General features: G+C 41.9%; 2 protein-coding genes across 2 annotated transcripts; both read right to left on the bottom strand.

Moving 5' to 3' along the window:
* Positions 1–2,834: 2,834 nt before the first annotated feature.
* On the bottom strand, positions 2,835–6,903 carry LOC125531932 (vacuolar protein sorting-associated protein 32 homolog 2-like). Its single transcript, XM_048696143.1, has 8 exons — positions 6,730–6,903; positions 6,511–6,641; positions 5,489–5,588; positions 4,607–4,692; positions 4,399–4,490; positions 3,544–3,658; positions 3,270–3,462; positions 2,835–3,071 (listed from the first exon to the last, which is right to left on the bottom strand). The coding sequence occupies exons 2-7, from the start codon at positions 6,595–6,597 to the stop codon at positions 3,274–3,276; spliced, it is 669 nt and encodes a 222-aa protein (XP_048552100.1). The 5' UTR covers positions 6,598–6,641; positions 6,730–6,903; the 3' UTR covers positions 2,835–3,071; positions 3,270–3,273.
* Positions 6,904–8,244: 1,341 nt separating this feature from the next.
* On the bottom strand, positions 8,245–11,304 carry LOC125531933 (probable nucleoside diphosphate kinase 5). Its single transcript, XM_048696144.1, has 5 exons — positions 10,970–11,304; positions 10,336–10,560; positions 9,044–9,151; positions 8,689–8,798; positions 8,245–8,610 (listed from the first exon to the last, which is right to left on the bottom strand). The coding sequence occupies exons 1-5, from the start codon at positions 11,041–11,043 to the stop codon at positions 8,585–8,587; spliced, it is 543 nt and encodes a 180-aa protein (XP_048552101.1). The 5' UTR covers positions 11,044–11,304; the 3' UTR covers positions 8,245–8,584.
* Positions 11,305–12,332: the final 1,028 nt, after the last annotated feature.

Genomic DNA, 12,332 nt, shown 5'->3' with positions numbered 1-12,332 from the left:
ACACCCTTGCGGATACTAATCTCCGTTTGGAGCAGTGTGGAGGCACAATGCTCCCCAAAAAGCCACTAGGGCCACCGTAATCTCCTCACGCCCTCGCACAATGCAAGATGTCGTGATTCCACTAAGGAACCCTTGAGGGCGGTCACCGAACCCGTACAAATGGCAACCCTTGGGGGCGGTCACCGAACCCGTACACTTTGGCAACCCTTGGGGGCGGTCACCAGTACTCGTCAAATTGCTCGGGGCGATCTCCACAACCTAATTGGAGACCCCGACGCTTTTCCGGAGCTTTACACCACAATGATTGAGCTCCGAACACCCCCCCTCTAGGCGACATCCTCGTTCTTTCAATTGGGTAGCGGTACTACCGCTAAGGGTAGCAGTACTATTGCTTACGATCGGTACTAAAAAATTACATCCGTGCCTACCACCGTTGGACTTATGACGATTTTTTGGTCCGGAGCGGAAGTAGCCACGGAAGTAGCCGCGGTAGTACCGCTCCCATGGGCGGTAGTACCGCTACAGCCTTCTTAAGGACACCAAAACTGACACAACTTATGCAAACGGACTCCGAATTCAACGAAACCAAGTTTGTTGGAAAGCTAGCGACAAGGCTAACACAAACTTGATAGAAATAAAAAAACAAATTAGAAAAGGCCCATAAGAAAATGGTGAGAACCCTTCCTCGAAAAAGACTGGTAAAACCTCCAACACCAAAAATGCAATAGAAAAAGCATGTGAACTCCGTTTTCGATGAACTCGAGCTTGTCAAGAAGATAACCATAAGCTTCAAATCTCACAAGGAGAAAACTAAACAAGAACCAAGAAAGATGATGCAAGCATGCAATGGTTTGAGCTCTCTACGAACGATACGATCAAGCTACTCACTTGAGAGCCCCCCTTGATAGTACGACAAACGATCCTATAACCCGGTCTCCAAACTACCACCATGAGACCGGTAAAATAGAAAGCCTATCAAGGCCAAACCTTTGCCTCGCACAAAGTCCACTTGAGCTAGATGTAGACGATCTTGACTTCCTCAAGTAGGACCACCTTTCTTGATTGCGTTGGCGACGACGGCTCCGGACACAGGACGGCGGCGGCGACGACAACGACGACGACGGCGGCGGCGACTACACCCAGTTCTACAGGCTCCTCGGCATGTAGAAGGCGGGCGGCAGCAGCGGCGTAGTAGGTGTAGTTTGTTCTCTATTTTTTTGTACAATTTTGAATGAAATCGTCGAGTTGTGCCGTGTTTGTACAAATTTGAATCAAATCGCCGAGTTTGCGCCGATTTGGGGGAGACCTGGGGACGGTGACTGGAAACGCAATCGCTCCCACGCTGAAAGTAAACGCCGATTCGGCCCTAGAGGGCGCTTTTTCAGCATCCCGGAGCCGAACGGGTGGAGATGCTCTTAGCTCGTCAGCCCATCCGATCGTCCTTGATGTGTCCATTAGGGATGCAAATTTGAATATTTAGATACCCTCCGATCCTATTTAGTTCAACCAGCTGAACAAATTTTGCATAATTCAAACTTTAAAGAGTTATTGAGTCCATTTGGTTGAACTAAGTAGGTTTACCTAAAATTTCAAATTTGCATCCCTAGTGTCCATCCTGCGCTGATGCGTGCGTTTCCCCTTCTTTTTCATCTGAGTTTTGTTAGTGTTTTCCCGGGGGAAAAAAGAGTTTTGTTAGTGTCTTCGTCCTGCTTCGTCACGAGTTGCCTACCAGAGAGCCAGGTGTAGGTCCTGCTCCGTCGTGAGTTGCCTACCAGAGAGCTAGGTGCGTTTCTCTGAATGCCGCGAGGTGTTCACTGAAACCCTATATGTGTCGTTAAGTTCAGTTATCCGGGTCTCCAACAATAAGCATCGACGGCTGGGATGTCTCCGGTTGCTTGCTTCTACCCGCGTCTTACAATTTCAGTTAGTCAGACATTCTCAAGGGTTTCTTTTTTTTCGATAAAAAACATTCTCAAGTTTGTCCATTATATTTAAAAAAACAAGATCGATCAGATGCAATTGAAATTACTAGATATATTAAATTATACTCGGTTTTGAGATACGATTATTTTGTAATCCAACGTGAAGATACAGACACACGAACATAGGCGAACTACGACAAAATCTGAGCAAATCCACCAAAAGACAGATCCGCCGGAAGCACACCTCCACACGTCCACCGACAATACTAGACGCACCACCGAAACGGGGACTAGATGGGGAGAACCTTACTCCATCTTTAGGGAGCCGCCGCCGTCTCGTCTTCCTAAGCGGGACACAACCCTAACAAAACTCGAAGGAACATCTAAAGACGGAGCCTAGCCCTCCCGTCGGCAAGGACCGGGGTCCACCGCGCCGCCATGGCCCTAAGGCCACCGGAGACGAGACGGACCGGCGACGGCAGTGGCGGGAGACAGAGAAAACCTAGCCTTTTCTTGGGTATTGTATATATTATTTGATAGTACTAAATCTTCTTATGAGTGATGTAAGCCCTAGGCTAGATGGATATCGACGACCATATACACAATTTTCACGTACGATATTTCCCCCTTTTTTGTAATTTTCACATGTACACAACTGCACAATTATATATAATGTGTGTGAACAGCAATGCAAAGGATATTGTGACCGGATGAGCCATTGACGTAGGTGGTAAGATTGGATAAGGGAGGCAGAGATAGTGGGTAATAGGTATATGTGATACACAACTGACGCGAACAACTAAAATGTGTGTGCCCCCGTTCCAACGCACAGGCTAGCTAGTACTAGTAGGAAATAAAAGTTGAGTGGTCGGTCAACTAACTCACTTTATATAGAAATGCTACAAATAGAAATATACAATGATGGCAGATGCCCTTTATTAGCTGATAATGCGCTCGACAGCGCATCTTAGATGTTTGATTACAAAAGTAACATGATAAGATATACATAAGAGGCCATCAGGGTGAGATGCAACTAGTTTCTGTGTGTACTTCTGACGTCTTCCCAGGAAGACCTCCATGAAAATACCGTGGTCCCAAATATATTTGCACAATCTGGTCTCTAAACATGACCACGCCAAGTCCTGCAAACTGCGATATAAAGATCCTGTTAATTAATGACAGATTTGAGGCACAGACACATAGTTGTAACAACCATGTAAAGTAATTTCACCAAAATTACAGTTTTCGTGCTTTGCGCTCCTTGAGAGTGGTTTAATTTGCATGTTTGCTGTATGAGACAAAACAACAGTTTGACCCTGATTCAAAGAATAAAAGATGGGCAAGTACCTAATTACATAGCCATCTCAGCTTGTAAAGCTGCCAGCTCATCGTCTTCAGTTTTACTGCTCTGCGCAGTGGGCCGACTCGACTGCTGAGGTACACGCGCTGGAGCAGTCATAGGAGCACTTGTGGTAGGTGCTAGTAGCTGTGCCTCCAACTCCTCGCCCTCCAAATCCGCAAGTTCAGCTTCCAGCTCATCCTATCCAATGCAGTAAGAGGTTAGATTTATTTGGTTTGGTGAATGCATGCACATCTGAGAGATAGAGACAGAGAGACATACTTCATCGAAATCACTTGCTGCTCCCATAGGCGCAGATAGTAGATCCTGGATCTGCCGCATGTTCTCCATGTTGTCATTAATTTCGTCCATGGTTTTGTCAACATCATCAATATTTCTGGAAAAGAAACACACGTATATGATGAGACTCAAGAAACAAATAAAATTATACGCCGTATCTGCGGACCGAGAAGCAATCGCTAAAATAAAAGAAGCAAAAGAGAGGTGTAAAAGCATTCCATCCCTATTGCTCAATGACAACAATTGTAATACTTGAAACTTTATTTAAACTGACCAGCTTTTAGGCACTCCTATTACAACGAAAAGCATTAGCAATCTGACATGTATGCTGTGTTCTTCTACTAAAAGCCTTGCAGAATCTTACTACTGCACATAATATTTATTTGCTATTGATGCAAAAACTTGGGAGCATATGAAGCTGCATGTATTCTATGGTGCTCTGTATAAATTTTAATCTATGAAACAACAAATTGTCAGCGTTTAAGTGGACATAAACTCTTAACTTCTACCATGCAAGCTCTTTAAAGACTCGTTTGCACTAAACATTTATTATTGTACCACCTATATTAAAAAAAATCATCTGTTAAGTCACTAGACCTGCATTGTTGTACTCCACCATTTAAGCCAATAAGCAAGAAATTAGATGAAATTCACTGGAAGTACAAAAAAAGATGATCTAAAGTCCAATCTAACAGAATGTGCTACCTAAGCTACCAGCAAATGTTACCTGTTAGCAAAGTACTAATAAAAAACAGTTGATTTAGAAACAAAAGATAATTAAATAACTCAGATGCAAGATATTTGACTTCATGAGAAGTAATACTTATTGTTACATACGTTGATTTGTGCATAGCTTTCATTGCTGATGCTCCGGTTCTCAATGCATCCACAGTCTCTGTTGTAGCTTTTGCACCTTCCAGCATTATCATCTGCAATAAGAAAAGCCATAGAAAGTAATATGGTGAATATTAAATCAGACTATCTGACTAATAAGACCTAGAACTCTAGAAGGAAAATCAAACTACATTGTCCTTTGAGACTTCACCTGATCATGAATCCTCAATTGGAAATTCCCAAGCTGCTCCACCTGTTGCTCATATAATCTCTTCCTCTTCAGACATTGTATTGCAGCTGACAAAGAAAAGAAAAATCATAGCTATTAGTTAATCCATTCTCTGTACCAGAATTCATTAGCTTTGGAAGAAAGAAAAATCGTGCCATGCGGCAACACTACACAGTATGCAGCAGATATCATAAATGGCTGAATGAAAAAGGAAAGACAAATATGTGTTTTCGACAATATCCAGAGCATACATGGAATTGTAGGAAGGAATAATATTTTCTAGGTAGGTCACTAGCAGCACAACAGTCAACAGGCATAGGTGGTGCATTTTTGCACCAACATTGAAAAGGTAGTAGAAAAAAAACTGAAAAGCACAGAAACATTATTTAGAAGTACTGTAGTAGCTAACTCGTCAAAAATAGTCTAGAAAAATAATTATAGGTGTGTTTTCATCTTCAAAGAAAAATGTAAGTCTATACTACCTCAGATGCATAATAAGTGACGCAGTTTTGAACTAACCCCAGTTCAAAACTGCAGCAATTATTTTGGATCGGAGGGAGTAATAAATAATTGAAGGAATTAATCAAATGGTAGTAACTGGTAAGGAGTGAGGTAACTAAGTATGAAGACTAGCATCATGACTGACCAGACAATCTAATAGTAGGAAACTGGGAAAATAAAAGGCAAAATAGCAGGATAGCAGCAGAAGGGGGCAAATTAAATGTACATGCTTATGAAGATACGATCATTCCAATTAAATGAATAGAACATCACAGCAATAGTCCAAAAAGAATGAAAAAACAGAGAGTTTTGAGGAAGTTGTCCTGGAAGATCAATATATTTCTTGAAGCTGATATAGGATACCTTTTTTGTTCTTGGCTTTGGTGAACGCCTTTGCCTTCTCAACTTCAAGATTCGCCTTCTTCATTAGTAAATTTTCCTTCTTTTCTAACATTTCAAGAGTCTGAAGCATATTAAGAAAGTTAGTTTGCAGATACAAACTGTATCAAAATGAGAGCATTATAACCACTATTACATGTCATGGAAAAAACTTATTCCTGAAAGAATGCAAGTTACATTAAAACTTATCCAAGCAATATTGAGTACCTAAGCTATCCAATTATGAGTTATACAGAGTTAAATTTCACTTGCCAGATTATCCGACATTTGAATTTAATCCTTCTATGCACTGAATGATTAAGAGGGAATTCAGAATCCAGAGGACTAAGAAGACAGCAGTTATGCACATAGAACCCCCTTGGTCTTATTGTCTACTTTTCTTGTTTTGGAAGTGGGTACTTGCAGCACTGAAAAGGATGCAGTGAAACAACAAGCATGTCAAAAATCTATGTTTCAATCTCCCATTCCTTTGAACCAACGAACTGAAACTTTTTGTAACTCTAACTAGTTTATAGCGTAATCAACCTCCCATGGTATTTCATTGATTAAAACCATCCGTCCTGACAAGTGCTTAACTGCTCATTGAATCAGAATCTCTTTACACCGCTCACTCTTGCATCATGCGACGGCATATTTTCCTTTCTTCGTATCGCCACCAACCACATGACTATATATCCCCCTTCACTCCTAATTATCACAAAGTTAAGGTGTAGCTAACTTCGGTATCTTAGTATAAAAACTCTCTAATCCGTCTGCCCACCGATTACCAGTACGACAGCATCCCAGATAGGTGACACACATCATGAAGCTCCCATGCAGTAATGAGAAGTCACAACATTCATGTATGCACAGAGCCTACACTAAATCACCAGACGATAAACTTCTACACTGAACTACCATACTACGGTGGAAAATGGCAACCCCTCAAGAGTACAGTACTATGTAATCAGGGCGAGGGGGGGTCAATCGGTTATCGATCCATTCACCTCGCTGAGCTTGTCGATGGAGGCCAGCGCGGACGCCTGGCTCTGCTCCTTGGACTTCCCGAACACCCTGCCGAAAACCCCCGACATGGCTGGGCTCCGACCCGCCGGATCGCGCTCCGATCGGCTTGAATCTGCGAGGGGGGACAAAAAAACAGCAGCCGGGTCAAAATCGAGCGGCGGAATCGATCGGGCGAGTCGAGTGGGTGGAGGGGCAGGTACGTCGGAAGTGGGGCGCTCCCCTCTTGCACGCGAGTGGGGGCTGGCGACGGCGGCTTCGTCGGCGGGGCTCGTGGTCTGGAGTCGCTCGGGTGGTGGAGCGGACGGGGGAGAAGAAGGGGTAAAGCGGGACGCGGAGTTGTCGTTACCGGCCACGGAAGCAAGGAAGGTGGTATTGGTATCGGTGCGGGATTACGTGTTTGGGCGGGTCGGGCCGGGTCCAGAGCCCGGTGGATTTTAGGGGTGACAGACCCGAGCCGAGAGTAGTCGGGCTGCGAGAATATCCGCACAATAAAAAAATGCCTGATTCTCGAAAAAAAAATGCCTCAAAAATTCAAATTCAAATTTGTAAAAAAAATAATCAAATTTAAGAGATCTCCAAAAAATCAAATTTAAACGTTTTGAATAATAAAAATGCATGTCTACAACTCCTAGAAATTTCAAAGCTAAATTAGCAATACACATAAGAGAGATAAGAAATACATTTAAACTTTTGTAGACACATTTTTGGAAGGTACTCCCTCCATTCCGAATTACATGGATGTATCTAGATGTATTTTAGTTCTAGATACACCCATTTCTGCGACGAGTAATTTTGAACGGAGGGAGTAGTATGTGTCGACGGAGGCCTAGCTACTAATCTTTTATTTTTGCAAAAAAGGATCTTGATCTAATACAAAAACCGATGACATTTGTCAGCGCAATCTACATTAGTTATGTTGAGTCGACGCGTGGTGACTGTATGCAGGAGGAAGAAGGCTTCAGGTTTAAATGTAAGGTGCATTTTGATTCAGCACAACAGGCACAATAAAAAAATACTTCAATTTCTACGATACAAAATCACAATCACAATTTGTGGTTTTTCAATACGAGTATAATAACACAATTTTATGTCGCGTATATTGAAATATTGAACTATATTAACAAAGTAATTGTTAGTCAAATCCTTGTCTTAATGAATCAAAATATGATTTACATTCTTTTCATAGGGCACGGCACAATTGGACTACACATCTTCAAGTAAGCATTGATTGTGGGAATTTGAAGCAAACACGAACAACAAAGATCATCCATAAGACCAAAACTTCTATCAGGGTACTTCTAACTCATCGCTGATAATTTTCCGTACACATCTTTTGCGTCTTACTTTTCCCTACATGTTTCCTTACAAAAAAACTGCATAAGATCAAGCCTGCACCTGCACAAGCTGGATGGGGCTCTCGGCCTCACCCTTTGTAACCAGACTACTGAACCGCTGGTAAAATACTACTCTTGAATCTAGAGCAGAGCAATATGCTGTTACTCAAGCATGCTATTTTCAGCAAATGGCAGCTTTGTTCTCCCTTCCTCATGGATTACTGCATCTGGACTTGCATTCCATCAACTAACAAGTGACAGTTTTTGATAAATAAGATTGGCATGGTCAAGCCAGTCAGCACGGGTTCTAAAACCCATAGGATTTTTATCCAGTAAAGCCAATTATATACTCCCCCCGTCCAGAATTACCTGCAGCACGAATGGATAGAAATGGATGTATCTTAGAATTAAAATACGTCTAGTTACATTCATTTCTGCGACAAGTAATTCCGGACGGAGGGTGTATTTAACTGGGACACACAATCAGTTTTTTTTTTGACATCACGGACACACAATCAGTTAGATGGGAGTGCTTGACAAAATTTCGCTGTGGTGATTTCACCGTCACAGCCTTTGGCAACCAAGGGATGAAGCTATCAACTGGAGAAGTTTGATGTCAGATCAACATATGTGATGTACAGACATTTTCATCAACTAATAGCTGGAAGGGGCAAATCAAACTTCAAAAATTATCTGCCTTTTGAGGATACATGCCAATTGTCTACAGCTCGTCATGTTCCAGCGCTTCTGCATTGTAGTGAATCATGGTCAGAAAATTCATGGTCTAATCTCCAAAACTTATCAAATGAAAGCAAAGACGCCAACCAGATTTATCATCTCCGAAGAAAAACGAAATCTCTCTAGCTGCAGATTGTGGTGAATCTGAACCATGCACACAATTTTTCTCAGAGTCCAAGCCGCACATTGCTCTAATGCTGTAATGAGAAGCGTGGTGCTCGTAAATAACATGAATTGCAAAAGCATAGAAGCAAGAGTTAGGTTCAAGCTCACTAATATGTTATGAGACATGGATCACAAACACTTGGGTAATGAAAAGGTGCAGTAAGTTTCCTATGGAACACTGATATTAGTTATATTTATTAATATGTTTGCATTGGAGTCATCATTGATCTCACATAAGGTGTTCTCAACTAGAAAAAGGAATGCTGTAGTTCTTAACCTGTCAGGGTGTGAAGTTTTAGCCTTTCTTGCATCAGTTGGCCCTATCAAATTTCGCCAGCATGAAATGGCATCGGGGCTTTCCAGAATCATAGCACAAACTGGACCACTGAACATCAGCACAAACAAAAACAATCATGTCAGAGGCTGCTTTGTATGCAGAGCAGATTAGCATGATAGTACTCAAATGCAAACAAGAAAAGTAAATGGAGTTCTCCCGAAAAAAATAAAAATATACCAAAATGTCTTATGGAAGAGTTGGGCAGCGCAAAGTGACAAAGTGTTCAAGAATGTTGATCAACCTCCTCATGTCACAGTTCACAACACTGTCTCCAATCTACCTTTTTGTTGCATCAGTTCAAGAAACCCTATAGTAAGGTAGCCACTATGTCTTGGCAGGAATACCTAGCCTTGAATACTCCACACCGGTTTTGGGCAACATATTCAGGTGGGGACTGGCCCCACGCACACCAAGCAATTGCCTAAAAAATGTGCTATGAGACTATGAGCCAAGAAATGTCCAATTTTGCTCGGGGCGTAATGTGGGCATGCTTACTGGATTTTACAACAAACACTCTGTTTGGTTTGGGTTGTGGGTGTATCAGAAGCGGCTGAAGGTTGGTCATTTGGAAATACGGCCGAGAGCGGTGTGAGCTGAGAAAATGTCTTAAATGCCCCTAGGGTACTCGGATGATTGTAATTTGTTGATTGTATGTTAATCACATGTTGATTTGGCTATAGATGACTGAGTTGGAACTTGTAAGTTAATTGCCTGTTATTATGTCGATTTTACTATAAGTAGCTAATTTTGCCAAAAATATTCTTAAATAATTATTTTACAATCTTTAAAAATATTGATAATGAATTTCTTAATATGTTTATTATATTACTGCAAAATGACTCCTAAGCACCAAGTTCGATTCTTCACAGAACACTCCTAATCACCTAATTTCTCTGAACCATGACATGAACAATTGTCTTTTCTAAATCGCTCGATATAAAAAAAGAGATTTGTAAATCTAAAACATCACAGATTCTCTGAGCCCTTGCCACATATATCAATCATCTGATCTCCTCCGTATATATACAACTCTTCTGCCTAAAGTGTGCATGTTTTCAGAAATTAATTGATTTTATCATACCAAGAAACTGAAGAGACAAATTTAGCTCAGGAATTAGGTATTGGAACAGAGGTGGCATTAATCAAATTTCCTCATGGCCTTGGGAGGAACAAAACACACATGTCTTTAGAACAAAACACACATGTCTTTAGAACAAAACATACGGACATACCTCGTCATGTACTTCACTAGGCTGTTGAAGAAGCTTCTATCGGCATGCTCAGCGTAGAAGAGTGATGCCCTCTCTACATCCAGCTGGACAACTGCCTCTTCTATGATATCAAATCCAGACTCCAAGATGGCCTCCTTGATTTTTTCGGTGTAGTTACCAGACAAACCATCCGGCTTGATCATCGCCAACGTCCTCTCTATCTCCACAGCCTCACAGCTCCGGCACCTGGATTAATTACACACCAAGGCATACAGTTCAGACTCAGATTACACAAAACTACAGACTGTACTACAGGCATTTCCTCCCCACAACTACCTCCGTTGCAAAGCATCCCTGAATAGAAACCGGCTTCGATTAGATTGCAGTAACAAGGCTAGCCCCAAGAACGTTTAGAACAGTGATGCCCACCCAAATTATCTCAACTAAGCGAGCGTAGGGGTGGCCCGAGGATGCCGGGGATGATTACGAGCGAAATCTTGCTCAGATCTGCCACGGCAGGCATGCTAATCCGGCAAATCTAACATTTTCATGGCAAAGAAAGGCTAAGAAGGCATCCCCTCTTCAGCACTTAATTCAGCAAACGAGATCCCCAAAGGTTCACTAGAGGAGTACATGTAGAACAAGTTACGCTAACCTGTGGAAGAAGAGAACAAGAGACAGCAAGCAGATGACGAGAACTGGCGCTACCGACGAAGCTGCCCCGGCCATCTCCGGTGAGATGGGACACAACTTAGGAGAGGTCGGCGGCGGTGTTTAGTGTGTGTTTGGTTTGGGTCGGGGTGGAATGGAACAGTAGATTGAAGAGGATCAGGTGCGGCGGGGCGAGCGGCTGCTACGGCGGATCACCGGCGGCGGCAGAGGCGGAGCACCTGCTGCTTCTCCCCAATTTTTTTGGTTGATTTTTTTTTGACAGAAAACTCCTCCTTTATTCAAGCATCAAAACAGAAGCATCGTTTCCAAGCAACGGGATAACCGCACCAGGGGCAACCAGTAGTAGAAAATTTAGCCAATCTAGCAAACTCACGAGCTACCACATTACTCTCTCTATTACAATGAGCATAAGTAACATGATTAAAATCTAAGGACATGAAATAACAAGGGTCTATCTAAGACTCATCTAGATGTGACATAAACTGATGTTCATTCTGTTTGTGGTCTATTTTTTTGTCTTAGTTTTTTTTGTGTCTTGTTGCTGTATTATATATTTGTGGGAGCATAGATGTGACGTTGTTAAAAAACAACTAGATGTGAATTTTAGTCAAATTGAAATAACAATCATCGAATATGGCACTAGCAATTGATGAAGAGTAGCTCTTCTTTAGAGCTTCTATCACTTCCATACTATCTGAGTTGATCTCGATTTTGCTACACCTTGTTGTACGTGCTAGATTCATTCCAAATTGTACTGCAATTGCCTCTCTTGTAAACTAGTCAAAACATATATCAATCTTTTCATTCGCAACAGCTATGAACTTGTCATTGTGGTTTCAAAGAACTGCCCCACCGTTCCTTCTAGTGTATCTACGTCAAAACCAGCATCGACATTCAGTTTAACATATCCATACCTTGGCTTTAACCACATATTCTGTTTCAGTTTGGCCTTAGGTGTGCATGAAATAATGAAATTCGCGGCGAGTCCTCTCACAACCAAGCTTATTTGAACTGCACTTTGGATGTTCTCCCCATGTGTTAATTTTCTTCTTTCATACCACAAATACCATGCTGCACTTGCTATTATTTCTCTCAATTTCGGTAGATCCGGGATGTGAATGTCATGGTCTTTCAAACATAGCAAGTGTTCAAGAATAACTTCTCCCGCCCTGTCCAGCAAGCAGGCCTTCCTGATGATATCATCAACACCTAATAATTTTCACAAATCTGTTGCTAACTTACACTCAAATAGCAAATGCTTGATATTATCATGACCTAGATTGCACGCAGGGCAACTAGGGTTGATTTTGATATGTTTATTGATAAGAATAGAGCAGCAAGGGATT

Source organism: Triticum urartu, unplaced genomic scaffold (genome assembly GCF_003073215.2).
Source record: "Triticum urartu cultivar G1812 unplaced genomic scaffold, Tu2.1 TuUngrouped_contig_845, whole genome shotgun sequence".
Taxonomy (NCBI): Eukaryota; Viridiplantae; Streptophyta; class Magnoliopsida; order Poales; family Poaceae; genus Triticum; species Triticum urartu.
The sequence above is the reverse complement of the archived record's forward strand: the minus strand, read 5'-3'. Positions and strand labels throughout refer to the sequence as shown.